The sequence below is a fragment of the Salvelinus alpinus genome, chromosome 5, assembly GCF_045679555.1.
Source record: "Salvelinus alpinus chromosome 5, SLU_Salpinus.1, whole genome shotgun sequence".
Lineage (NCBI taxonomy): Eukaryota > Metazoa > Chordata > Actinopteri > Salmoniformes > Salmonidae > Salvelinus > Salvelinus alpinus.
In genome coordinates, this window is record NC_092090.1 from 69,558,860 (window position 1) to 69,585,665 (window position 26,806).

A 26,806-nucleotide genomic window follows, 5' to 3' on the forward strand; every position below is an offset into this window, starting at 1 on the left:
CAGAGAATTTCGCCAGTGTCAGGCAAGGCAAGGACCAGTTGGACAGTGCAGAAAGTCTGGCACCTGGCCCACTGGTCGAATCAATGTTGTTTCCACTTCATTTCAACCCCCCCAAAACAATGTGATGACGTTGAATCAACGTGGATTTGCAGAAAGTCATCAACATAAGGGCATTTCATTTTTTTTTTACCCAACTTTTAACCTAAATCGAATGAAATGGTGACATGTTTTAATGAATTCACATTAGTTGACAACTCAAATGTAAATCAAAACTATACTGAACAAAAGTAAAAACACAACATGCAAAAATGTCAACAATTTTACAGAGTTACAGTTCATATAAGGAAATCAGTCAATTGAAAGAAATTCATTAGGCCCTAATCTAGGCCCATCCACTTGGCCGCCAGGCCCACCCACTGGGGAGCCCCCGTGCTTCTAAATTTGCATTGTTTGCTGTTCAGGATTTTAGGCTGGGTTTCTGTATAGCACTTTGTGACATATGCTGATGTAAAAAGGGCTTTATAAATACATTTGATTGATTGATTGATGTGGAGGTCCTGGGCTGGAGTGGTTACATTTAGTTTGCGGTTGTGAGGCCGGTTGGACGTACTGCCAAATTCTCTAAAACAACGGAGGCAGCTTATGGTAGAGAAATTCTCTGGCAACAGCTCTGGTGGACATTCCTGCAGTCAGCATGCCAATTGCACGCTCCTTCAAAACTTGAGATATTTGTGGCGTTGTTTTGTGTGACAAAACTGTACATTTTAAAGTGGCCTTTTATTGTCCCCAGCACAAGGTGCACCTGTGTAATAATCATGCTGTTTAATTAGCTTCTTGATATGCCACACGTCAGGTGGATGGATTTATCCTGGCAAAGGAGAAATGCTCGCTAATAAGGATGTAAACAAATTTGTGCACAACATTTTAGAGAAATTAGCTTTTTGTGAGTATGGAACATTTCCGGGATTTCTTTTTTTTAGCTCATGAAACACGGGACCAACACGTTGCATTTAGATTTTTGTTCAGTGTAGATGTGGAACTGACGTCTGTGCCTAGTGGGGGGGTACGTTCTGGTGATATACAGTTGAAGTCGGAAGTTTATATACACTTAGGTTGGAGTCGTTAAAACTTGTTTTTCAACCACTCCACAAATTTCTTGTTAACAAACTATAGTTTTGGCAAGTCGGTTCGGACATCTACTTTGTGCATGACAAGTAATTTTTCCAACAATTGTTTAGACAGATTATTTAACTTATAATTCACTGTATCACAATTCCAGTGGGTCAGAAGTTTACATACACTAAATTGACTGTGCCTTTAAACAGCTTGGAAAATTCCAGAAAATGTATGTCATGGCTTTAGAAGCTACTGATAGGCTAATTGACATAATTTGAGTCAATTGGAGGTGTACCTGTGGATGTATTTCAAGGCCTACCTTCAAACTCAGTGCCTCTTTGACATCATGGGAAAATCAAAATGAATCAGCCAAGACCTAAGAATTTTTTTTGTAGACCTCCACAAGTCTGGTTCATCCTTGGGAGCAATTTCCAAACACCTGAAGGTACCACGTTCATCTGTACAAACAATAATACGCAAGTATAAACACCATGGGACCACGCAGCCGTCATACCGCTCAGGAAGGAGATGCGTTCTGTCTCCTAGAGATGAATGTCCTTTGATGCGAAAAGTGCAAATCAATCCCAGAACAGCAAAGGCCCTTGTGAAGATGCTGGAGGAAACAGGTACAAAAGTATCTATATCCACAGTAAAACGAGTCCTATATCGACATAACCTGAAAGGCCGCTCAGCAAGGAAGAAGCCACTGCTCCAAAACTGCCATAAAAAAGCCAGACTACGGTTTGCATCATGTTGTGGGGGTGCTTTTCTGCAGGAGGGACTGGTGCGCTTCACAAAATAGATGGCATCATAAGTTCATAACCATAAGATGGCATCACAAATTATGTGGATATATTGAAGCAACATCTCAAGACATCAGTCAGGAAGTTAAAGCTTGGTCGCAAATGGGTCTTCCAAATGGACAATGCCCCCAAGCATACTTCCAAAGTTGTGGCAAAATGGCTTAAGGACAACAAAGTCAAGGTATTGGAGTGGCCATCACAATGCCCTGACCTCAATCCCATAGAAAAATTGTGGGCAGAACTGAAAAAGCGTGTGCGAGCAAGGAGGCCTACAAACCTGACTCAGCTACACCAGCTCTGTCAGGAGGAATGGGCCAAAATTCACCCAACTTATTGTGGGAAGTTGTGGAAGGCTACCCGAAACGTTTGACCCAAGTTAAACAATTTAAAGGCAATGTTACCAAATACTAATTGAGTGCATGTAAACTTCTGACCCACTGAGAATGTGATGAAAGAAATAAAAGCTGAAATAAATCATTCTCTGCTATTATTCTGACATTTCACAATCTTAAAATAAAGTGGCGATCCTAACTGACCTAAAACAGGGATTTTTTACTGGGATTAAATGTCAGGAATTGTGAAAAACTGAGTTTAAATGTATTTGGCTAAGGTGTATGTAAACTTCCGACTTAAACTGTAGATTGTATAGTGTTGATTGCATTGTAAAAACTATAAGAAGCAAGAACATCATAGAAGGAAGTGGAGAAAAAAAAACACCAAACCTGATCAAGGAAGTTTGTGAATGACCTGTAAACTGACCAAGTCAGTGAGTCAGATTGAATGGAATAAGGTGACAATGCAAACGCTTAACTTAAAACCTTCATCATAAGGACGCATAACAATTAAATAAAATTTAATGAACAGCCTGGACAGTGTCATTAGCTGAGATTAACCATTGTGACTGTCTGACAGTGTTGTCAGCTTTATGACCAAAGGTTTTTAGTAAAACCCAGGGTTGATAGTACAACAATGCAAACACCTATTACCAAATAGACATCCAAGTTCCCTCTAGTTACTACTATGAGCATCGTGAAATGATCACAGACAGATAATGTGTGTGTAAACTTTATTATCCTTCAGAGACCATGACTTGTGCAGATACGGTAGTGCTTGTACACAGTTTAGATTTAGTTTTCCTACAAAACCCCAATCCAACGTTTTTACAATGTCGCGGCACAGCTCAGGGTCCAATGGACAACAGTGGACATGGCCGTCTGTCCGGATGCACGAGGCCAGATTTACCCATAAACCCTAGCGATAGTTTTCCAGAACATTTATCAGACAGGTTCTACTTGAACAGGAAGAAAACGAACCCCAGGATGATGGCTGCTGCAAGCAATCATGCTGAATAGTTTATGTTTGTATTCTGCTCTTTTTGTATTTTGTCATTTTCTTTGAAAAAAAAGTATCATAATAATGCTTAAGACTACAACAATGCACTATAGACAATACACTATTTTATTCCATAATGGACTTATGTTGCGATACTTAAATAATCAAATATCTTAAATTATACACTGTTTTTTTCAGTACATGAATTGTTAACTCTGAACCACTGGTACAGGGATTATATACGAGTTCTATTCCTCTAGTATGTTTTCATTCTCTGTGTAACATTTGAGTTTCTTCACCATTCTGTTAGTTGTTGTCAATGGTGAGACAGTAAAAGGCTTCAAAATACATTTGTTTAGTTTTGAACACAACATAGGTAATACTTGGTATATGTGTAACATGGAAATTGTGCTCCTGGTTGCATTGTTACAGCATTATATGTTTGGCAGCACATGCACAGACATCAGCATATCGCAGTTATGTTTCACATCATCAACAACCAGAGCTGTGGGATCCTGTACCGTACATCACAGTGTAGTGGAGAGACCCAACGTCCATCTTGACTTGGTTATTATCAGATAATACGACTCTAGAGAAGAGAAGGAACAGCGCAAACCTTCCCAGTCTTGGTGTTGTCAACAGATCCCTACATGCTTGACAAACTACACACAGACAGTACACCATAACCCAAGTAACTAGTATTCCTAGTCCATATAGTACTGTATCTCCAACACATGGTACCTATTAAGATCTATATTGCACAGAAACAGTCTTGAAACAAACATGAACAATGACTCAAATTTGAAACCTCCTCCTGTATAAGGCCTAGCAGTGCTTAGGAGAGGGTGGGGGCACTCGGTGCTGCTCCCCCTTCACCCGCTCCCTCTCTGGCTCCTCAGTAACAAAGTCTCTGTACCATCAGTGCTGTATTATAATCTCTAGAAAAACATTAGGATAAAAAAAAAGCTGTTCTATGGTTGACACAGTTGATACAGTCTATAGAACAGTAATAGAATACCTGGACAGAGAGGTGTACTGTACATTAGCGACGTCTTATTAGTTATTTTCTCTAGGAGCTAAGCGCTGTTGTCATGCGGTGCGTGGTGAATGGCGGGTGGGCTGGTCGGTTCAGCCTAAGTAGAGGGGTCACTTAGTCTTGCTGTATTCCATTGGAGGGAGAGGGGGAGCAAGAGGAAGTGGGAGTAAGAGGTGAGGAGCGAGAGGAGGTGGGAGCAAAGTAGAGGTCTTTTCAGTTGAGAGATTTGGGTGTGGGGGATAGTAGTGTCCATAGGTGGGCTAGGTGTGTCTCAGAGTAGTGAGATTAGGAGTATCAGGGGTGTCAAGGCAGGGAATACATATAGAATCCATAAGCAAGCTGTATCTGTATCCCAGTGCAGGGTAAGTGTAGTTCAGGTCGGGGCCTGAGGTTGGCCGAGGGGGGCGTGTTAGAAGCTCCAGGTAGAATTATTGGGACCTTAAGGTCTACATGATCTGCATCCCAATCGACACCATATAGCCTATATATACTGCACTACTTTAGACCAGAGTCATATGGACCCTGGTCAAAAGTAGTTCACTATACAGGGAATAGGGTGTCATTTGGGACACAGCCTTACTGTAGCCCAGGGGGGCTGGGTGGGGTAGAGGTGGTCTACATGTTGTAGGGGGGCTGGGTGGGGTAGAGGTGGTCTACATGTTGTAGGGGGGCTGGGTGGGGTAGAGGTGGTCTACATGTTGTAGGGAGGCTGGGTGGGGTAGAGGTGGTCTACATGTTGTAGGGGGGCTGGGTGGGGTAGAGGTGGTCTACATGTTGTAGGGAGGCTGGGTGGGGTAGAGGTGGTCTACATGTTGTAGGGAGGCTGGGTGGGGTAGAGGTGGTCTACATGTAGGGGGGCTGGGTGGGGTAGAGGTGGTCTACATGTTGTAGGGAGGCTGGGTGGGGTAGAGGTGGTCTACATGTTGTAGGGAGGCTGGGTGGGGTAGAGGTGGTCTACATGTTGTAGGGAGGCTGGGTGGGGTAGAGGTGGTCTACATGTTGTAGGGAGGCTGGGTGGGGTAGAGGTGGTCTACATGTTGTAGGGAGGCTGGGTGGGGTAGAGGTGGTCTACATGTTGTAGCTGTAGGGGGGCTGGGTGGGGTAGAGGTGGTCTACATGTTGTAGGGAGGCTGGGTGGGGTAGAGGTGGTCTACATGTTGTAGGGAGGCTGGGTGGGGTAGAGGTGGTCTACATGTTGTAGCTGTAGGGAGGCTGGGTGGGGTAGAGGTGGTCTACATGTTGTAGGGAGGCTGGGTGGGGTAGAGGTGGTCTACATGTTGTAGCTGTAGGGAGGCTGGGTGGGGTAGAGGTGGTCTACATGTTGTAGCTGTAGGGAGGCTGGGTGGGGTAGAGGTGGTCTACATGTTGTAGGGGGGCTGGGTGGGGTAGAGGTGGTCTACATGTTGTAGGGAGGCTGGGTGGGGTAGAGGTGGTCTACATGTTGTAGGGAGGCTGGGTGGGGTAGAGGTGGTCTACATGTTGTACGGAGGCTGGGTGGGGTAGAGGTGGTCTACATGTTGTAGGGAGGCTGGGTGGGGTAGAGGTGGTCTACATGTTGTAGGGGGGCTGGGTGGGGTAGAGGTGGTCTACATGTTGTAGGGAGGCTGGGTGGGGTAGAGGACGTCTACATGTTGTAGGGAGGCTGGGTGGGGTAGAGGTGGTCTACATGTTGTAGGGGGGCTGGGTGGGGTAGAGGTGGTCTACATGTTGTAGGGGGGCTGGGTGGGGTAGAGGTGGTCTACATGTTGTAGAGGGGCTGGGTGGGGTAGAGGTGGTCTACATGTTGTAGGGGGGCTGGGTGGGGTAGAGGTGGTCTACATGTTGTAGGGAGGCTGGGTGGGGTAGAGGTGGTCTACATGTTGTAGGGGGGCTGGGTGGGGTAGAGGTGGTCTACATGTTGTAGCTGTAGGGAGGCTGGGTGGGGTAGAGGTGGTCTACATGTTGTAGGGAGGCTGGGTGGGGTAGAGGTGGTCTACATGTTGTAGGGAGGCTGGGTGGGGTAGAGGGTGGGGTAGAGGTGGTCTACATGTTGTAGGGAGGCTGGGTGGGGTAGAGGTGGTCTACATGTTGTAGGGGGGCTGGGTGGGGTGAGAGGTGGTCTACATGTTGTAGGGAGGCTGGGTGGGGTAGAGGTGGTCTACATGTTGTAGGGGGGCTGGGTGGGGTAGAGGTGGTCTACATGTTGTAGGGAGGCTGGGTGGGGTAGAGGTGGTCTACATGTTGTAGGGAGGCTGGGTGGGGTAGAGGTGGTCTACATGTTGTAGCTGTAGGGAGGCTGGGTGGGGTAGAGGTGGTCTACATGTTGTAGGGGGGCTGGGTGGGGTAGAGGTGGTCTACATGTTGTAGGGAGGCTGGGTGGGGTAGAGGTGGTCTACATGTTGTAGGGAGGCTGGGTGGGGTAGAGGTGGTCTACATGTTGTAGGGAGGCTGGGTGGGGTAGAGGTGGTCTACATGTTGTAGCGGAGGCTGGGTGGGGTAGAGGTGGTCTACATGTTGTAGGGAGGCTGGGTGGGGTAGAGGTGGTCTACATGTTGTAGGGGGGCTGGGTGGGGTAGAGGTGGTCTACATGTTGTAGGGAGGCTGGGTGGGGTAGAGGTGGTCTACATGTTGTAGGGGGGCTGGGTGGGGTAGAGGTGGTCTACATGTTGTAGGGAGGCTGGGTGGGGTAGAGGTGGTCTACATGTTGTAGGGAGGCTGGGTGGGGTAGAGGTGGTCTACATGTTGTAGGGAGGCTGGGTGGGGTAGAGGTGGTCTACATGTTGTAGCTGTAGGGAGGCTGGGTGGGGTAGAGGTGGTCTACATGTTGTAGGGGGGCTGGGTGGGGTAGAGGTGGTCTACATGTTGTAGGGAGGCTGGGTGGGGTAGAGGTGGTCTACATGTTGTAGGGAGGCTGGGTGGGGTAGAGGTGGTCTACATGTTGTAGGGAGGCTGGGTGGGGTAGAGGTGGTCTACATGTTGTAGGGAGGCTGGGTGGGGTAGAGGTGGTCTACATGTTGTAGGGGGGCTGGGTGGGGTAGAGGTGGTCTACATGTTGTAGGGGGGCTGGGTGGGGTAGAGGTGGTCTACATGTTGTAGGGGGGCTGGGTGGGGTAGAGGTGGTCTACATGTTGTAGGGGGGCTGGGTGGGGTAGAGGTGGTCTACATGTTGTAGGGAGGCTGGGTGGGGTAGAGGTGGTCTACATGTTGTAGCTGTAGGGGGGCTGGGTGGGGTAGAGGTGGTCTACATGTTGTAGGGGGGCTGGGTGGGGTAGAGGTGGTCTACATGTTGTAGGGAGGCTGGGTGGGGTAGAGGTGGTCTACATGTTGTAGCTGTAGGGAGGCTGGGTGGGTTAGAGGTGGTCTACATGTTGTAGCTGTAGGGAGGCTGGGTGGGGTAGAGGTGGTCTACATGTTGTAGGGAGGCTGGGTGGGGTAGAGGTGGTCTACATGTTGTAGGGAGGCTGGGTGGGGTAGAGGTGGTCTACATGTTGTAGGGAGGCTGGGTGGGGTAGAGGTGGTCTACATGTTGTAGGGGGGCTGGGGGGAGTAGCCTGGGGCAGCGTATCCGTAGCCTCCTGGGTATCCAGGCTGGGGAGCCACTGGAGCCGAGCCTGCCGTCAACATCAGCTGCTGACCTACACACACACACACACACACACACACACACACAGAGTTAAACATACAGATAATAAACAGACGTCTTTCTAGCGTTGCATTCAGATTCCCTTACTCATTTAACCAAGCCTTTTAATGGGCTAGAAGGACAAGAGGGAGTTTGGGATTTGGAATATATCACATAAATTGCATTACGGAACCTACCGAAAACTATGGGGGTGGGTTCTGTGACTTCTTCCTCAGTCTTCCTTTGGCTTTCTGACTCCTCCAGTTTGTCCACCTGAGAACAAAGGGTCAGACAGAGGTCAGAGAGAAAAGCCAGTCAGTCGCCTAATGGGTGGGCTCACTATAATAAAACTGTGGCGTTGTAAATTATTTGTCAATTAACGTTCTACAGAGATACATTCTGATAATATTTTATTGGTGATGTTAACTTGTCATGAAGACAACAATATGCATAATATTATACTTCACCTTTCAATATCAGACTTTATAGACTAGTATCTATTTCTACAGTGAGGATGCCTTAGAGAAGATGCCATGCGGGATTGGTGAGAAACTACAGTTTTCCTTACAAGTGAGGAAGCATCTTTAAACTACTCTAGAAGCACTGTATACAGCAAGGCTTGTGGAAGTGAATTTTTTATTCTCTGTGTTGTGGAGAAGCCTGGCCCAGGCCAAGATGCTGACACTCCACTTTCATTCAAGCCTAGAAAACGCAAAACACATCCCAGTCCAGGAGAAAAACAGACAAACCTCAATCACAACATAACATGCTTCAGCTACAGGGCACCTCTCCTTGCCTAACAAAATGCAATATTTCACCAACTTATCTAGAGCAGTTTATCAAAAGTATTTTGCTTGGTTAAGAGCATGCATCTTTTTTTCAACTGTGAACTGCTATCTTATCCAAAGCTAGTTGAGCTAATTTTGCTCAAGTAAATGTTTAGCGATCTTCGTAGGCAGTGCTTCAGAAGTGTGAGCAGGTCAAATATAGGCTAAAGAAAACAAATCAAGCAAGGTTTCTGATGTATTCAAGAGTCAAACAGAAATGTGTGTATTATTGTATTAAAGTTACGTAATTAAATCATTTCGAAGTTATTCCAAAAAGTTATTATATTTACAGTAATAATAGCTGTGAAGATGTGACTTGTCTGTATGGACAATTAACTAAAACGAACTAAAGAATTAGAATGTCATAACTACAAAATAAACTGGCAGTGTGAATGGTAAGAATTTCAGCAGCAGAAAAAACAACTACAAGGGAGTATGTGCCTCCTCTGATAAATAAGCTAATTAATGGGTTGCAACCCAAAGCAACCCAAATGGTACCCTATTCCCTATATACAGTGCACTACTTGTACGGCTCTGGTCAACAGTAGTGCACTATGTAGGGAATAGGGTGCCATTTGGGATGCACACCAGTATGTGGGAGAGGTGGTTTTGGTTCTCTGTGGCTGTATAGCTAGCTAGTGGCTATAAAGTTAGCTAGTGGCTGTATAGCTAGCTAGTGGTTGTATAGCTAGGGGATGCTTCTCACAATGTGGTATTGTGCACTACGGTGGTACTGTACATAGCTGTTAAAGCTACATGAGAATACTCCGACAGAACGGTGTTTGCAGCAGGGGGCTTCGACTCCAGTCCTCCAGGGAGGGCCAAGTGTCTGCTGCTCTTCATCTCCATGCTGCTCTTCACTGATCAGTTTAATGGCAGACATAGGAATCCAGCAGACACTGCAGTCCTGGAGCTGCTAACTACTAGCCTGGTCCCAGATCTGTTTGTGCTCATTGCGGTCATTAGTCAGGCCAAATAAGTGACAAGGCATTGACATGGTAGAACAAACAGATTGTCACTCAGGCTAGCCGACTACTGATGCGGAGGACTATAGTGCAGCACTTTCTATCATGTGTTACTGTTCTATCATACAGTTCCATCTTCTATCATGTGTTACTGTTCTATCATACTGTTCCATCTTCTATCATGTGTTACTGTTCTATCATACTGTTCCATCTTCTATCATATGTTCCTGTTAACCAGGACCTTTATCATGTGTTCCTGTTAACCAGGAGTAAACAGTCTGGGATTATCAGTGAGAGGAGACCCGGGGGGGAGGAGGGTGGGGGGAGGAAGGGGGTCCCAGTAGGTCAAGGGTGGCCAGTCCTGGTTCTAGGGGGTTGAGTGTGAGCATAGCTTTTGTTGCCCCGCTCTTACATATCTGATTCAGTCTTCAATCTAGAAAGGTTGGTGCTGGACTGAAACAGAACCCCGCACCCCCTGTGACGCTCTAAAGGACCAGGACTGGCCAGACCTATGTTAAGGATTCTCAGTCTACATCAGAAACCTAGGGTCTATGTTAGAACAGGAAACAGACAGAACAGACAGAACAAAAAGGAGATAAATAAAGAGAGCCAGAGACCGTCACCTTCTCCTCAACCTCATCAACCTGGAAGAGAACCCACAGAGATGAGCTCACATATCTTGGGGTCAAAGTTTACAGGAAGTGGTGTCATTACTAGACAATGTTCTAGAGGAATGGTTGTCTTCCCCACTTAAAGAGTGTCTCATGTTTTAACTTAATTACAAACACAAAGTGAAGAAAAACAAAATAATAAAGTTGTGTGAATGATTTCTCCAGCAGCGTTAGCGCTATATTTAAGTAAACTTTCTACTATTTTAATTTGTATTACCAAAAGTATTTCTCTAAACCCTGTCTGCTTTTACAATACCTACAGAGAAAAGGTCAAGGACAACTGCCCGTCTCTGGTTTCCAGATAATTTTATCTTCTTGTAAGTCAAATTAGCAGGAAGAAATCCATTATTTAGCTTACTACATTTTCACCGACCGAAATTAAGATTTGGTGTACGTCCCAAATGGCACCCTATTCTCTATATAGTGCACTACTTTTGACCTGGGCCAATAGGGCTCTGGTCAGAAGATGTGCACTGTCGGGAATAGGGTGCCATTTGGGACACATGTGCGTGCCGTTTTTGGAGCAGGACTGACCTTGGTGAGGTACTCCCTCATGACTTGGATGAAGTATGGCATGGCAAAGTCCATGATATTGTGTCTCCAGGCCAGCTCCAGCACCACGTCAGGGTGCAACAGGTCGTAGGAGGCAAACAGACAGGCAGCGAAACACTCCTTCCTGCCCTCCTCCAGGAACCACTGCAACAGGGTCTCAGCCAGCTCAGCATCCTTAGACTCAGCAGCGTACAGCATTGCATCCTGCCAAACACACGCAGTAAGAGGGGGTTGATTGATTTGATTAAAAGATTGATTTGAGACCGAAGTCATGTCTCTGCAGCATACAGCATCCCATCTTGAGACAGACTGACAGGGGAAGAGATGTGTGGATGGATGGATGGGTGGATGATGAAACACGGGAACATTTTGATTCTCACAGATGTTGCACCAGTGGTTACATCATTCCAAAGCTGAAAAACTACAGAGGAGAAAACTGAAGGAAGACACGTATTTCAACAGGTTGCATTTGACTAAATATTCACTATTTCCATCCTCCAAAGTGAAACAGTGCCCCCATCAGGCTCTAGTCAAAGTAGAGTGAAGTGTGAAAAGGTCGCAGAAAATATTTACAGTGTTAAAAAAAGTTAAAAAAGTTAAAAAAGATATAGTGTGCATCTGGATCTAGGTGCTGGTTTGGCAGGAACAACTAGTATCCCCCAAAAATGTTAACCTTGTATAATTTGTCCTTCTTGCAGAGTTCCACGCTCTGTCTCCAGCGGTTGTTGCCTTTGTAGAGGTATGCTGCGATGCGTCTGAACTCAATCAGCTCATGCTTCTCCAGTCTCTGGGCCAAACCAATGGTGTCAAAGTTATCATATGCATCGATAGACGCCCTCAGACCCTATGGACAAAACAGACATACAAGTCATGCTTCCTGGAGACCACAACACATAGTGCCATAGAACAACATAAGAGCATAACTAGAACACACACACACTCCCTCACCTGGTAGTCCTCCTCCTCTGTCAGCAGGTTATTGAGGGCCTCGTTGACTCCCTTGTTGTTATGACTCTGAACTGACCTCAGGTAAGGCTTTACCAACTTCGACTGGTTAACCTGGAGACCCACGCAAGCGTCATATTATTTGGTCTTGCGTTGCTGCTAAATTTGCAGGGTTGTAGTATTGTGGGAACATGTTTCTCAGTCTATTCCGGGTTTAATGACAGGTGTTTTGACTGATTACCTTGGTGAAGTAGCTGACCGTGCGGCTGTGGTCTAACCGTGGTGACAGTATGGTCAGAAGGTCATTCGTCAGCAGAGGTTTGTTGTCCAGGTAAAAGGAAAGGGATTTGTAGTACAGCTCCACATTGGCCACCTAGAAAGAGTCATACAACACAATGAAGTTCCTTGCGGAGAGAGGTGGCTACAGTTGTGGTTAGAATCCCTTCAGCCCTTCAGTGAGGTTTTCAACTGTTTCGTGAGTGAGAACCGATGAGGTCGTGCTACCTTGGCAATGATGTCCTTGAACTGCACCTCCTTCCAAGCGTCCGTAGGGTGTGACATCATCGTGAGGACAGCGTTGTCATATTCCTCATATTTATCATACAGAAACACTAACTCCGCCCACAGATGGGACTGCTCCGCCGCTCGCAGCACCTGATTGGACAACCACAGGAAGTGAGTTCACAGACAGATATGGGGGAAAAGAGAAATATTTACAATCGTTTTATTTATTTAGAGAGAGACACACCTTAGGGATGTTGACGCGGGACCAGAAGAGTTCCAGGTGTTCTCTCATCTTCTGGGGTTTAAATTTGGAGTAGAGGATGGCCAGCTCTGTGAACATTCCCATATGAGCGCGCTCCAAACCCAACGCGGCCTCCAACAGGCCTATCAGCTCCTCGTAGTAACCCCGGTCCTGATACACACAGACACGAACATGAGTTAACCACAGACACCTAAACTATCTGAAAACATTCCCTTTACCTGGTACTAAACTATAGAGGACACCAGTAGGTTAAAGTGATTCAGGGGATTTACCTGGTAGTAGCTGATGAGCTCCTCCAGTTCATCAGCGTGGATAACAATGTGTAGACCACAGATCTGAGCCAATCGAAACTCTTCCCCATCCACACACGCACAACACACCTTGAGAGAGAGAGAGAGATCGAGCGAAGTCATGATACACAACCCGACAAATGACTTACACGTACGTACAGCATAACATGTGTGTGTAAGAATGTTTAGCTGTACCTCCTTCCAGGTGCGTGTGCTGTTGGCTTTCCTGGCGCTGTCCACAGCAGCTTGGTACTCTCCTAGGTGTACCAGCGTGGACGCCAGGCGGGCAAAGTTGGACACGTTATTGTACAGCAGCTTGGCAGCATCGTACATCCCTTCTTCATAACACCTATCTCCCACCTGCAGGAGGAGAAAGAGAGGGTGAGTTCAAAGTTGAAACCAAAGGTCTCTGCGAACAGAACGTTCCATGTTGATAAATGTGCATATTGTACGTATTTGACACATTTACCTGTTGTATATGGGCATTGTTAGGGCCGCTGACAAATTCCTCTAGTTCGGCCAGTCTGCCAGTTTTAGCCAGAGCAAAGATGAGCTCTGTCTCTACATACGACTCTCTGGCCTTCTTCCGAGCCATCTGAAGGAACTTCACCAGGTCCTCCCAGTTATCTAAAATACACACAACCACACACACACCATAAATTCTATACATTATACACACATACAGTGCATAGGAGGCTTCAAGTGAACTCTTGTTGGACTTATCCCCGCTACTGCCATGTTGGACTTATACCCGCTACTGCCATGTTGGACTTATTCCCGCTACTGCCTTGTTGGACTTATCCCCGCTACTGCCTTGTTGGACTTATCCCCGCTACTGCCTTGTTGGACTTATCCCCGCTACTGCCTTGTTGGACTTATCCCCGCTACTGCCTTGTTGGACTTATCCCCGCTACTGCCTCAGTTTCCTTGCTTTTCCGTGTTCCTCTGTCCCTCACACAGTGTGATGTGTTGTCTTACTGTTCTTGCTGGCAGCGCTGACCACCTCCATGTAGGCTGACGGGTCGTCAGCTTTGATGTAGGAATCGATGGCCTCTTTAACCAGGTCTCTCTGGAGCTGGGCTCTGGCCAGTTGACTCCATACCGCGGCCTCATTACAACGCTCTGCAAACTCATAGGCTCTGTCCAGGTTACTGATATGCTCGATCAGGACCTAGAGAGACAGTTGGTCAGTAATAAATAAAGACGTCCAATGATCAAATATTTGTAAGGTGCAGAAAGAAAAGTCAAGAAAAGTATTGCTGGTGCATTGAAACAAAACAGGGTACAATGATTAGCTAAATATTTTGCATTATCTTCAGACTCTTGTTAACCTGAATGGCGGAGGTGTTGACGTCAAACTTCTTGAATATGGCGAAAGCCTCCTCGAAGAGCTCGTTGCTGATGGCGATGTTAGCGATGTCGGGGGCGTCGTAGTTGTCCAGGCGGTTGACGTACTCCATCACACGCGTCCGGTCTGCCTTGATGGCCGTCAGGATCAACAGGTTCTGGAGGTTTCTGGGGGAGAAACAGAGAAGACACACAGAGGCTAGATAAGACTTCCAACTACAGGTAGTCGTAGAACATTTGAAATATTTGAGTCTTTTCAACCTCCATATTTAAATGCGAGGCCAAGTAAAGTGTTTGAAAAGTGTTTGTGTGTGCGTGGTGACTGACCGGTGCTCGCTGAAGACTGAGTTGTCCAGTACAATCTTCTCCAGTAGTTCGATGAGCTCATTGGGCAGGTCAGCTGTCATGAAGGCCTTGACTGTCACAGACACCTCCTCTGGGTCCTGGGTCTCTGACAGAGCGGTCTGCACCACCTGGGAAACACAATGAAACACAGGTCAGAACACAGGGAGATACAGGTCAGAACACAGGGAGATACCAACATAGTGTTATCAGAGGGTATTGTACTTACCTGGTCTATGAGTTGGCGTCTATAAGGGTTGTTCTCCTCGAGAACGTTGGCCCATAGTTCTGGGTCTTTCCGTCGGACGAGGTAGCGAGCCTCACTCTTGAACAGGGAGTTCTCATTGCACACCTACAGCAGAGCACAATGAAACCAAACCAATCAATGCATCATAGTCATCTCCCGTGGGTGTGTGCGGTGTGGTGTGTGTGTGTTCAGACCTTGATAAGGTCCAGGTCACACTGGCCCCTCTCATAGGCGACACAGGCGAGGTGGGGGTCTCTCTTCTCACAATACTTCCCCACTACAGCACTGTCGTAGAAGGTGTTCTCCTTCAAGAAGCGCTCCGGGGTGTTGTTACTGTCAATGTAGATCTTAGCCAAGGCATTGTGGGTAGCCGGCTCTTCACAGCCCTCATGGATACGAGACTCAAGCCACGGCAACAACAGCTTCAGTCTGGAACACACACAAAATCTCCTTTTGAGAAACCCTCGTGAAACATTTTGTCTGGGATCTTTGAGGCATTGCCTCACCAGGGGGAAAGGACAAGCCTTAAAGTTCTGACAAAGTGTTCTCCCTATTTGAAGAATAGGAGCCGACAATGTTGGGAGACCACATGCGTAAGTGATGTGTCTGTACCTGTTCCTCTTCTCCACCTCTGCCACCAGCTCATCAGTGGAGAACTGTCCTCTCACCACCATGATCAGGTTCTTAATGACGTCTTCAGCACAGTCTACATCCAACAGACCTCCTATCACCACAGGCAGACGGCTGGGGTTCACCTACAGTACACACACGTCAAGGCGAGGCAATAGCAGGTAATGGCAATTACAGCAACAACAACAAAAAAGTGCTATTTATTGGTAAAACCAACAATAAAGGTATCTCTCATCCTCTCTTCCTGCCCTGCAGTGCTGTGTTCCTCACTGGGCCTACTGCCAGGCGGATGGCTCTTACCTTCTGAACGTAGATCTCTATGTACTTCTGCAGAGTGTTGCGGTAGAGATAGAGCACCAGGTCATGGACAAAGTCAAAGCGGTCACACACTATGATCAACGGCAGCTGGTCTGTCAATTTAGCCTCCTGATGGGGGAGAGAGAGGCAACACAGAACATCAATAGTTACATTTCATTACATTTGCAAAAGGAAGCTGATATCCCATGAAACAACTGTGAAAGGTGAGAATTCAGTCTGGTTCGTGTCACTTCCGATCTTACATGTAACTGAAAGCTAGTGAACCTGGTTTGTAGTCTTCCAGGCTAAACATTTGTTTTTAAACATTTTAATTATTTAGCAGGCACTCTTATCCAGAGCGACTTACAAATAAACATTCACCTAACCAACACTGCTGGGGTAGCCCCCGTACCTTGAGGAAGTTCTTGACCCTGTCCGGGTCGTAACAGTTGCTCTCTCTACAGATGCGCTCCACTTCCTTGATCTGCCCTGTCTTACAGGCCGCCTGGATGTATTTAAAATGGACGTCAGGGTCCTGACTGAAGTTCACTATGGAGCCCAGGAAGTAGAACAGACCTGGGAGAGGAAGAACACCGTTTCACAATTGAATAGGTTTCCTAGTTTCCCTGTGAAAACATATGGTAGCCTAGGCTCTAGCATCCTAGGCTCTAGCATCCTAGGCTCTAGCGTCCTAGGCTCTAGCGTCCTAGGCTCTAGCGTCCTAGGCTCTAGCGTCCTAGGCTCTAGCGTCCTAGGCTCTAGCTGTTCTGCCTGCGGCTATGGAACCCTGACCTGTTCACCGGACGTGCTACCTGTCCCAGACCTGCTGTTTTCAACTCTCTAGAGACAGCAGGAGCGGTAGAGATACTCTTAATGATCGGCTATGAAAAGCCAACTGACATTTACTCCTGAGGTGCTGACTTGCTGCACCCTCGACAACTACTGTGATTATTATTATTTGACCATGCTGGTCATTTATGAACATTTGGGCCATGTTCTGTTATAATCTCCACCCGGCACAGCCAGAAGAGGACTGGACACCCCTCATAGCCTGGTTCCTCTCTAGGTTTCTTCCTAGGTTTTGGCCTTTCTAGGGAGTTTTTCCTAGCCACCGTGCTTCTACACCTGCATTGCTTGCTGTTTGGGGTTTTAGGCTGGGTTTCTGTACAGCACTTTGAGATATCAGCTGATGTAAGGGCTATATAAATACATTTGATTTGATTTGATCTAGCATCCTAGGCTCTAGCATCCTAGGCTCTAGCAATCCTAGGCTCTAGCAATCCTAGGCTCTAGCATCCTAAGCTGTGCATGTGTGCCAGGTTCTGTGGCTCTAATAGCTGGACCACATAGACCACAAGCCGACACGTTTTTAAACATAAGAGAAGCAAGACCCAGACGTACCCTCGTAGCTCTTGAAGGACTCAAAGAGCTCCACCAGGGTGTTTGTTCCCAGCTGCTCGTGGTATTTAGATGCCACCTGGACACACAGCTGAAGGTTCTGTCTGATGTTGGCTGATAACATGGCCCGAAGACACTCTACTGAGTCCTCTACTGACAGGGCGCCAAAGAAGTTCACCAGCCACTACAAGGAGAGAGGAGAGGGTTAACACAAATCAAATTTTATTTGTCACATGTGCCAAATACAACAGGTGTAAACCTTACTTATAAGCCCGTAACTTCTTAAAGCATTGTTGGTTTAGAAAAAAAATAGATAAGTAGAAAATAAAAGTAACAAATAATTAAATAGCAGCAGTAAAATAACAAGCGAGACTATATACAGGGGGTACCAGTACAGAGTCAATGTGCGGGGGCACCGGTTTGTTGAGGTAATATGTACATGTAGGTAGAGTTAGTGACTATGCATAGATTATAAACAGAGAGTAGCAGCAGCGTAAAAGAGGCGTCTGGGTAGCCCTTTGATTAGCTGGTCAGGAGTCTTATGGCTTGGGGATAGATAGATAGATAGATAGATAGATAGATAGATAGATAGATAGATTAATTACATTTGAACCCAGCCCACATACACCTACGTACCTCAGGGTTGAGCAGGTGTGTGTGTACGACAGCCCGTTTGATGTCGAACAGGTCAGTGTAGTGCTCTAGAGCCCTCTGTTGCAGTCCAGCCTTCTCACACAGCTGGGCGATGTGGGCACGGTCATAGTGACTAAACATCTGGTTGCCAAGGATCGCGTCGGCGACCTGGATACACACAGAACCACCAATTACAACACATATTGCACCAACAGAAACACAACAAACATTATGAAAGGTGTGTGTGTTTGTACCTGGGGGGCGTGGATGAGGTTCATCTCCAGTAGGCGTGTCTGTAGGTGTCCCTCGGCTGGCTGATTGTTCTTCAGAGCGTCCAATAGGAAGGAGGTACACTGCTGGATCAGACTTCCCTCCATGAACACATCCACTATCTACACCAATCACGAGAGAGAGAGGGGGGACATTAGCAGCCAATAATAGTAGAGAAAGAGGTAATCAAGAGTCACAAGGACATAATCCTGCTGAATAAGGAAGTGCATTGCTGGATTAGATAGGATGAAGTTACCTCTAAACTGCTGATTCTAGGGGTATGTCCCAAATTCGCACCATATTCCCTATACAGTGCACTACTTTTGGCCAGGGCCCATAGGTCTATGCTTGTGGGCAACTTTTAGCCAGAGCCAGTTAAGACAAGAGGAGGGGAACGTTGATATGCCCTTAAAAAGGAAAAATAACAGACCGGGGAGGCCCCTCACTGGCCTGTGTGTCTGTGTTTCTGTGCTGTGTGTTACCTGGTTGATGTTGGCCAGGGGCTCCTCATCTGCCACCAGCATCTGAGAGAACTGTAGACCCTGGTCTGGGCTGACCCGCATCACATTCCTCAACAGAAACACCCAGTCTGGAGAGTAGCCCACCTAGGAGAGGAAAGAGGGGGAGAGAGAGAAAGAGAGGGGGGAGAGAGAGAGAACAGAGGGGGGAGAGAGAAAAAAGAGGGAGGAAAGAGGGGGAGAGAAAGAGAAAAAAGGGGGAGAGTAAGGGGGGAAAGAGTGGAGAGAGAGAAAGAGGGGAGGGAGAGAGAGAGCGAGAGAGGAGAGTCCACATAATGCTGTCATCTGACAAGACAAATGGGCAAGCTGACATTTTAAAACTAGGTACTTCAGATCAATCAAATGTACTACTAAAACAGTCCATCCATTCTCAGAGTGAAGTGTACCTTTTTGGCGTAGAGCACTATCTTCTGGAACTGTCCGGTCTCAGCAAAGCACTGGATCACCTTGCTGGGTACGTTGGCCCTGAGGTAGACACTGAGGGCTAGCGTAGGATCTACTGCCTTAACCAGGTCACCAAGCTCCTCACAACACTCCAGCTACACACACGCAACACATCAACTTTAGCTATACTGCAATTTCAGGGTAAATATACAAGCACAAAGGGAATCGATTGACAGACTATGGAGGGGGGAACTGTTTTTATTTTTACCCCTTTTTCCTCCCCAATTTCGTGGTATCCAATTGCTAGTTACAGTCTTGTCTCATCGCTGCAACTCCCGTACGGACTTGGGAGAGGCGAAGGTTGAGAGCAGTGCGTCCTCAGAAACACAACCCAACCAAGCCGCACTACTTCTTGACACAATGCCCTCTTAACCCGGAAGCCAGCCGCACCAATGTGTCGGATGAAACACCATACGCATTGCGCCTGGCCCGCCACAGGAGTCGCTAGTGCGCAATGGGACAAGGACATCCCTGTCGGCCAGACTCTCCCCTAACCCGGACGACGCTGGGCAAATTGTACGCCGCCCCATGGGTCTCCCGGTCGCGGCCGGCTGCGACAGAGCCTGGACTTGAACCAGAATCTCTAGCGGCACAGCTAGCACTGTGATTCAGTGCCTCAGACCACTGATCCACTCGGGAGGCCCGTGGGGGACTTCTGTTTACATACACACAGTCTTAGTCTTGATGTGTGTGTGTGAGCATAGTAACAAGGCTGCCCAATCCACTGCTCCATCTCCAGTCAGTCCTACCTTGTCCTCTTTCAGCCACTTCTCCAGCAGCTGCTTGCGTCCTTGCTGTAGCACGGGCCTGCACAGCTCCAGAGACTCAAACTTGTTGAGCTGGCCCTGGTCCAGCAGGATGCCAAAGTACTGCAGCAGGGGAGAGGCCTGGCCCGGCTGGGCTGGCACGCTCTGGAACTTACGGATGGTCTCCGCTGTGCGCAGGATACCCTGGAGGAGAGGAAGAGGATAAGATGCAGTAATTAAATGTTATTGTTGCTAAGTGTATAGCAAGGCTAAGGAGGATCCAGAAAGAGACTGTATTTTCCCCTCCTAGTGTTACAAAATTCCAGTAACCTTCCCCAAATTCTCAGTTTTTCCAGAAATTCTGTTTGGGGGTTTCCGTATTTACTGCTTATTCCCTCCTGATTCTAGGACTCTTCCAACTGTAATTTTGCAACCCTCCTTCAGCCCAAACCAACCTAACAGATCACCTCCCCTAGTCCTGGCGTCTGACCTACCTTGGGTGTGGATGCGGCCACCTTGGCAGCCTCGGAGTAGGAGCCCTGGGCGAACAGTGTGTTGAACTTCCTGGCAAACAGCTCCTCAGCCCCGGCCAGGTTAGAACGCACAGCCATCCTCAGGCCCAGGTCTGGGTTCTGCAGCACGTTGGTGGCATAGTTCACTATGTTCTCCTCCTCCACACACACTGACAACACCTGAGGGGGATGCAGAACATTTATGAATCAAATCAATCAATGGATTAATAACTCATTTTCTGTGATGATTTTCAATAAACATAAGAAAGAACATGACACAAAAACGAATAAAAAAATATATATAAATAAGTTTTATTTAGCTGGATAATGTGTATATGTGTACATGCTTTCCCTGGTATCCACCCATAACAAAATGACCATAGAGATCCTGTTGTATACATCCGTATTGTAATTCTAATGGGTCTGACATGCTTACCTGTCCCTTCTTGTTAACCCCGATGATGCCGGAGGTGAGTTCGTGGGGGGCGGTGACGAAGATGGTCTCGGCGCTGATGCGGTTCATGTAGATACACACTCCTGACTCCAGGTCGTACAGGTGGATATAGCCATACTTAGTGATCAGGTAGATCACACCGTGCTTGGTGCCAATCTGAGGACAGAGAAACCGGGGATACAGAGATTATACCCTCTGTATGGGCCTTATTTTTTTCTTTATTTTTTTATTTCACCTTTATTTAACCAGGTAGGCTAGTTGAGAACAAGTTCTCATTTGCAACTGCGACCTGGCCAAGATAAAGCATAGCAGTGTGAACAGACAACACAGAGTTACACATGGAGTAAACAATAAACAAGTCAATAACATGGTAGAAAAAAAAAAAAAAGAGAATCTATATACAATGTGTGCAAAAGGCATGAGGTAGGCAATAAATCGAATAATTACAATTTAGCAGATTAACACTGGAGTGATAAATCATCAGATGATCATGTGCAAGAAGAGATACTGGTGTGCAAAAGAGCAGAAAAGTAAATAAATAAAAGCAGTATGGGGGGTGAGGTAGGTAAATTGGGTGGGTAGTTTACAGATGGACTATGTACAGCTGCAGCGATCGGTTAGCTGCTCGGATAGCAGATTTTTAAAGTTGTTGAGGGAGATAAAAGTCTCCAACTTCAGAGATTTTTGCAATTCGTTCCAGTCGCAGGCAGCAGAGAACTGGAAGGAAAGGCGTCCAAATGAGGTTTTGGCTTTAGGGATGGATCAGTGAGATACACCTGCTGGAGCGCGTGTTGCGGGTGGGTGTAGCCATCGTGACCAGTGAACTGAGATAAGGCGGCACTTTACCTAGCATAGCCTTGTAGATGACCTGGAGCCAGTGGGTCTGACGACGAACATGTAGCGAGGGCCAGCCGACTAGGGCATACAGGTCGCAGTGGTGGGTCGTATAAGGTGCTTTAGTAACAAAACGAATGGCACTGTGATAAACTGCATCCAGTTTGCTGAGTAGAGTATTGGAAGCTATTTTGTAGATGACATCGCCGAAGTCGAGGATCGGTAGGATAGTCAGTTTTACTAGGGTAAGTTTGGCGGCGTGAGTGAAGGAGGCTTTGTTGCGGAATAGAAAGCCGATTCTTGCTTTGATTTTGGATTGGAGATGTTTGATATGAGTCTGGAAGGAGAGTTTGCAGTCTAGCCAGACACCTAGGTACTTATAGATGTCCACATATTCTAGGTCGGAACCGTCCAGGGTGGTGATGCTAGTCGGGCGTGCGGGTGCAGGCAGCGAACGGTTGAAAAGCATGCATTTGGTTTTACTAGCGTTTAAGAGCAGTTGGAGGCCACGGAAGGAGTGTTGTATGGCATTGAAGCTCGTTTGGAGGTTAGATAGTACAGTGTCCAAGGAAGGGCCGGAAGTATATAGAATGGTGTCGTCTGCGTATAGGTGGATCAGGGAATCGCCCGCAGCAAGAGCAACATCATTGATGTATACAGAGAAAAGAGTCGGCCCGAGAATTGAACCCTGTGGTACCCCCATAGAGACTGCCAGAGGACCGGACAACATGCCCTCCGATTTGACACACTGAACTCTGTCTGCAAAGTAGTTGGTGAACCAGGCAAGGCAGTCATTATAAAAACCGAGGCTACGGAGTCTGCCGATAAGAATATGGTGATTGACAGAGTCGAAAGCCTTGGCCAGGTCGATGAAGACGGCTGCACAGTAATGTCTTTTATCGATGGCGGTTATGATATCGTTTAGTACCTTGAGCGTGGCTGAGGTGCACCCATGACCGGCTCGGAAACCGGATTGCACAGCGGAGAAGGTACGGTGGGATTCGAGATGGTCAGTGATCTGTTTGTTGACTTGGCTTTCGAAGACCTTAGATAGGCAGGGCAGGATGGATATAGGTCTGTAACAGTTTGGGTCCAGGGTGTCTCCCCCTTTGAAGAGGGGGATGACCGCGGCAGCTTTCCAATCCTTGGGGATCTCAGATGATACGAAGGAGAGGTTGAACAGGCTGGTGATAGGGTGTGCGACAATGGCGGCGGACAGTTTCAGAAATAGGGGGTCCAGATTGTCAAGCCCAGCTGATTTGTATGGGTCCAGGTTTTCCAGCTCTTTCAGAACATCTGCTATCTGGATTTGGGTAAAGGAGAAGCTGGGGAGGCTTGGGCGAGTAGCAGCGGAGGGGGCGGGGCTGTTGGCCAAGGTTGGAGTCGCCAGGAGGAAGGCATGGCCAGCCATTGAGAAATGCTTGTTGAAGTCTTCGATTATCACGGATTTATCGGTGGTGACCGTGTTACCTAGCCTCAGTGCAGTGGGCAGCTGGGAGGAGGTGCTCTTGTTCTCCATGGACTTTACAGTATCCCAGAACTTTTTGGAGTTAGAGCTACAGGATGCAAATTTCTGCTTGAAAAAGCTGGCCTTTGCTTTCCTGACTGACTGCGTGTATTGGTTCCTGACTTCCCTGAACAGTTGCATATCGCGGGGGCTCTTCGATGCTATTGCAGTTCGCCACAGGATGTTTTTGTGCTGGTCGAGGGCAGTCAGGTCTGGAGTGAACCAAGGGCTATATCTGTTCTTGGTTCTGCATTTTTTGAACGGAGCATGCTTGTCTAATATGGTGAGGAAGTAACATTTAAAGAATGACCAGGCATCCTCAACTGACGGGATGAGGTCAATATCCTTCCAGGGTACCCGGGCCAGGTCGATTAGAAAGGCCTGCTCGCAGAAGTGTTTTAGGGAGCGTTTGACAGTGATGAGGGGTGGTCGTTTGACCGCGGACCCGTGGCGGATACAGGCAATGAGGCAGTGATCACTGAGATCTTGATTGAAGACAGCAGAGGTGTATTTGGAGGGCAGGTTGGTCAGGATAATGTCTATTAGGGTGCCCATGTTTACGGATTTAGGGTTGTACCTGGTGGGTTCCTTGATGATTTGTGTGAGATTGAGGGCATCAAGCTTGGATTGTAGGACTGCCGGGGTGTTAAGCATATCCCAGTTTAGGTCACCTAACAGAACAAACTCTGAAGCTAGATGGGGAGCGATCAATTCACAGATGGTGTCCAGGGCACAGCTGGGAGCTGAGGGGGGTCGGTAGCAGGCGGCAACAGTGAGAGACTTATTTCTGGAGAGATTAATTTTTAAAATTAGAAGTTCGAACTGTTTGGGCATAGACCTGGAAAGTATGACAGAACTTTGCAGGCTATCTCTGCAGTAGATTGCAACTCCTCCCCCTTTGGCAGTTCTATCTTGACGGAAAGTGTTATAGTTGGGTATGGAAATCTCAGAATTTTTGGTGGCCTTCCTAAGCCAGGATTCGGACACGGCAAGGACATCAGGGTTGGCAGAGTGTGCTAAAGCGGTGAGTAAGGCAAACTTAGGGAGGAGGCTTCTGATGTTGACATGCATGAGGCCAAGGCTTTTTCGATCACAGAAGTCAACAAATGAGGGTGACTGGGGACATGCAGGGCCTGGGTTTACCTCCACATCACCCGAGGAACAGAGGAGTAGTAGGATGAGGGTGCGGCTAAAGGCTATCAAAACTGGTCGCCTAGAGCGTTGGGGACAAAGAATAAAAGGAGCAGATTTATGGGCGTGGTAGAATAGATTCTGGGCATAATGTGCAGACAGGGGTATGGTGGGGCGTGGGTACAGCGGAGGCAAGCCCAGGCACTGGGTGATGATAAGAGAGGTTGTATCTCTGGACATGCTGGTCTCAATGGGTGAGGTCACCGCATGTGTGGGGGGTGGGACAAAGGAGGTATCAGAGGTACGGAGAGTGGAACTACGGGGTCCATTGCAAACCAAAACAATGATAACTAGCCTGAACAACAGTATGCAAGGCATATTGATATTTGAGGGAGACATACAATAAGGCATAAAGTGATTGCAGGTCTTGATTGGGAGAGCTAGCTAAAACAACAGGTGAGATAACAGCAGCTAGTCAGTTAACACAGCAGCAGCAGGTAAAAATGGCGACGGCTAGGCAGAGAGGGTCGGATTAACTACACACAGATCCTGAGTTAAAGCACAGAGCCGACAGATAAAACACAAATAAACGGAATGGAGTACCGTGAATTAATGGACAGTCAAGCAAGCATCAGCTATGTAGCCAAGTGATCATAGTGTCCAGGGGGCAGCCGTAGATGGAGCAGTGAGGCCTCCACTAAGCTAGCCCGCGGCGTAAGATTGTTCGATAGACCTGTTCAGATAGCAGCCGATATGCTCAAGACAGCTAACGATTAGCGGGCCGCAGTTAGCATATGGGCGTTCAGGTTACGTCGCGATGGAGGGGCCAGTTGAATAACTCCCTCGGGCAGATAACGTCGGTATCCCAGTCGTGAAGGCCCGGTGGGGCTCCGCATCGGCAGTAAAACGGGTCCGGATAGGTGATTGTAGCCCAGGAGTGGCTGATGGAACTCTTCAGCTGGCTAGCTCCGGGATAATTGGTGTTTGCTCCGGAATTGATGTTAGCCAATAGTCACTCGGATAGCAGCTAGTTAGCTGCAAGATCCAGGTGTAAATGTCCAGAGCTTGCGGTAAAAATCCGGGGATATGGAGAGAAAATAGGTCTGGTATGCTCTGGTCTTATCATAGCATTGTACAACACCAATGTCTTATCAGCATTGTTGAATGGCAGTTAAGTGTTTTAATAGTTAAAGAATCCTGAACATATGTGTGTGCGGGTTACTGGTAAGTAAGTAAGTGTTGCCAAGTGAAGGGTAAACTCAGACAGAAAACAAACCGCTTCAGTTGTACTGGTTAAATATGCATTAAGAAAACCTCCCAGCAGATTCAGTCTGGCTCGACTGATATGCATTCATTCATTGAGAGAGGCACCCTGAGTGGGTCCTTCCCTGGTGGGTCTTTAGGGGTCCTTACCTGCATGGCGACGGGGAAGTCTGTCTGAGCCTCAGGAGGGAAGAATACGTCAACCGCCTTCTTAGTAAACGGCTGGTTCCCTGTAGCCGGCTGACCCACCTCTATGATGTGCAGCTGGAACACAACATGACCACACAGGTCAACATAGTGACCGCATACTAACCACACATACTGACCGTATGCACTGACCGTATGCATTACTGACCGTATGCATTAAGTAATCATCATCATTTGACTGCAGAAGAGTCAGCCACAAGCTTCCTCCAGTTTCTCCAGTCACAAGTAATGCTTACAGAGGGTGTCCTGGTTTGTTATGGAGTCATTACTAGGTTCACCATGCCTGTATACCCCCCAGTGTCCGGTTCTCACCTTGCCCCCAGCCTGGCTGCGCACAGCGAAGCAGAACAGAGTGGAGGCTTTGGTGTTGCCCTCCACCTTAAACTCTCCGAAAGCTGCAGCGTGGCCTTCGATGGGCTGAGACACCTTCCTGTCCACAGAGTACAGCTGCATGGCCCCCACCACACGGTTTTGCTGCAGGATAGAAACGAGGGGATGTCATCACTATCTGAACATGCTAGAAAAGAACCGAAGTACGGTGCTTTTAGAATACAAAGCTTACACCGTATGTCTGATGTGTGCACACGCTGTGAAGTATGGGTTTGTATGTGAGACAATAGAAGACTGATCATAAGGAGTGTGTGTGTGTGTGTGTGTGTGTACCTGTGCCGAGATCCCTATAAGGAGGAGCCACTTCTGCTGTTCGTCTGTTCTGTAGTTTATGATCTGGCATCCGGCCAGACTAGCGTGCCGATCAAACACTTTGATGGGCTGCGAGTCCCCCTCCATGCTCCAATGGTAGACGGCCGCTTCAGTCACCAAGGCGACGGTGTTGACAGAGATCCACTTCCAGAACATGACTTCCTCGGTCATGGTGTGAGCCTTCATCTTACTCTTCATCTCAATGTTGAAGATCTGCAGGCATTTAGCAGCTGAGAGCCGAGGGAGGGGAGAGAGACGAAACAGTGAGACAACACATTGTTTTGCCCTGAACCTGAATGAAGCTAATGCTAAACTGTAGCTAGTGAACTCACATCATTTGAGTTGCTAGCTGACTATCCAGGATCATGGGACTTCTTTCTAGGTATTGATGAGATTTGTACTTTGCACAAATCTGTAGCG

The 26,806-nt window shown here is 47.4% G+C and overlaps 1 protein-coding gene across 2 annotated transcripts in view; it reads right to left on the bottom strand.

Moving 5' to 3' along the window:
* Window positions 1-7,237: 7,237 nt before the first annotated feature.
* The window catches only part of LOC139576638 (clathrin heavy chain 1-like), a 39,770-nt gene continuing 20,201 nt past the window's right edge, over window positions 7,238-26,806 (bottom strand). Inside the window, exons 3-33 of one of the 2 annotated variants that reach the window (XM_071402935.1) lie at window positions 26,348-26,616; window positions 25,997-26,158; window positions 25,628-25,741; window positions 20,725-20,898; window positions 20,271-20,468; window positions 19,780-19,980; window positions 18,973-19,125; window positions 18,551-18,673; window positions 18,053-18,190; window positions 17,802-17,966; window positions 17,169-17,349; window positions 16,180-16,343; window positions 15,771-15,896; window positions 15,453-15,595; window positions 15,035-15,269; window positions 14,823-14,945; window positions 14,579-14,724; window positions 14,236-14,419; window positions 13,883-14,075; window positions 13,374-13,531; window positions 13,100-13,264; window positions 12,887-12,994; window positions 12,597-12,764; window positions 12,353-12,502; window positions 12,090-12,221; window positions 11,852-11,962; window positions 11,577-11,747; window positions 10,886-11,107; window positions 10,298-10,324; window positions 8,086-8,161; window positions 7,238-7,901 (exon numbers count right to left, since the gene is read on the bottom strand). In XM_071402935.1, coding sequence (XP_071259036.1) covers window positions 7,786-7,901; window positions 8,086-8,161; window positions 10,298-10,324; window positions 10,886-11,107; window positions 11,577-11,747; window positions 11,852-11,962; window positions 12,090-12,221; window positions 12,353-12,502; window positions 12,597-12,764; window positions 12,887-12,994; window positions 13,100-13,264; window positions 13,374-13,531; window positions 13,883-14,075; window positions 14,236-14,419; window positions 14,579-14,724; window positions 14,823-14,945; window positions 15,035-15,269; window positions 15,453-15,595; window positions 15,771-15,896; window positions 16,180-16,343; window positions 17,169-17,349; window positions 17,802-17,966; window positions 18,053-18,190; window positions 18,551-18,673; window positions 18,973-19,125; window positions 19,780-19,980; window positions 20,271-20,468; window positions 20,725-20,898; window positions 25,628-25,741; window positions 25,997-26,158; window positions 26,348-26,616 — 4,796 coding nt within the window. In that variant the 3' untranslated portion in view covers window positions 7,238-7,785. The remainder of the gene's footprint in view (window positions 7,902-8,085; window positions 8,162-10,297; window positions 10,325-10,885; window positions 11,108-11,576; window positions 11,748-11,851; window positions 11,963-12,089; window positions 12,222-12,352; window positions 12,503-12,596; window positions 12,765-12,886; window positions 12,995-13,099; window positions 13,265-13,373; window positions 13,532-13,882; window positions 14,076-14,235; window positions 14,420-14,578; window positions 14,725-14,822; window positions 14,946-15,034; window positions 15,270-15,452; window positions 15,596-15,770; window positions 15,897-16,179; window positions 16,344-17,168; window positions 17,350-17,801; window positions 17,967-18,052; window positions 18,191-18,550; window positions 18,674-18,972; window positions 19,126-19,779; window positions 19,981-20,270; window positions 20,469-20,724; window positions 20,899-25,627; window positions 25,742-25,996; window positions 26,159-26,347; window positions 26,617-26,806) is intronic. The other variant, XM_071402936.1, reaches the window with a different exon arrangement.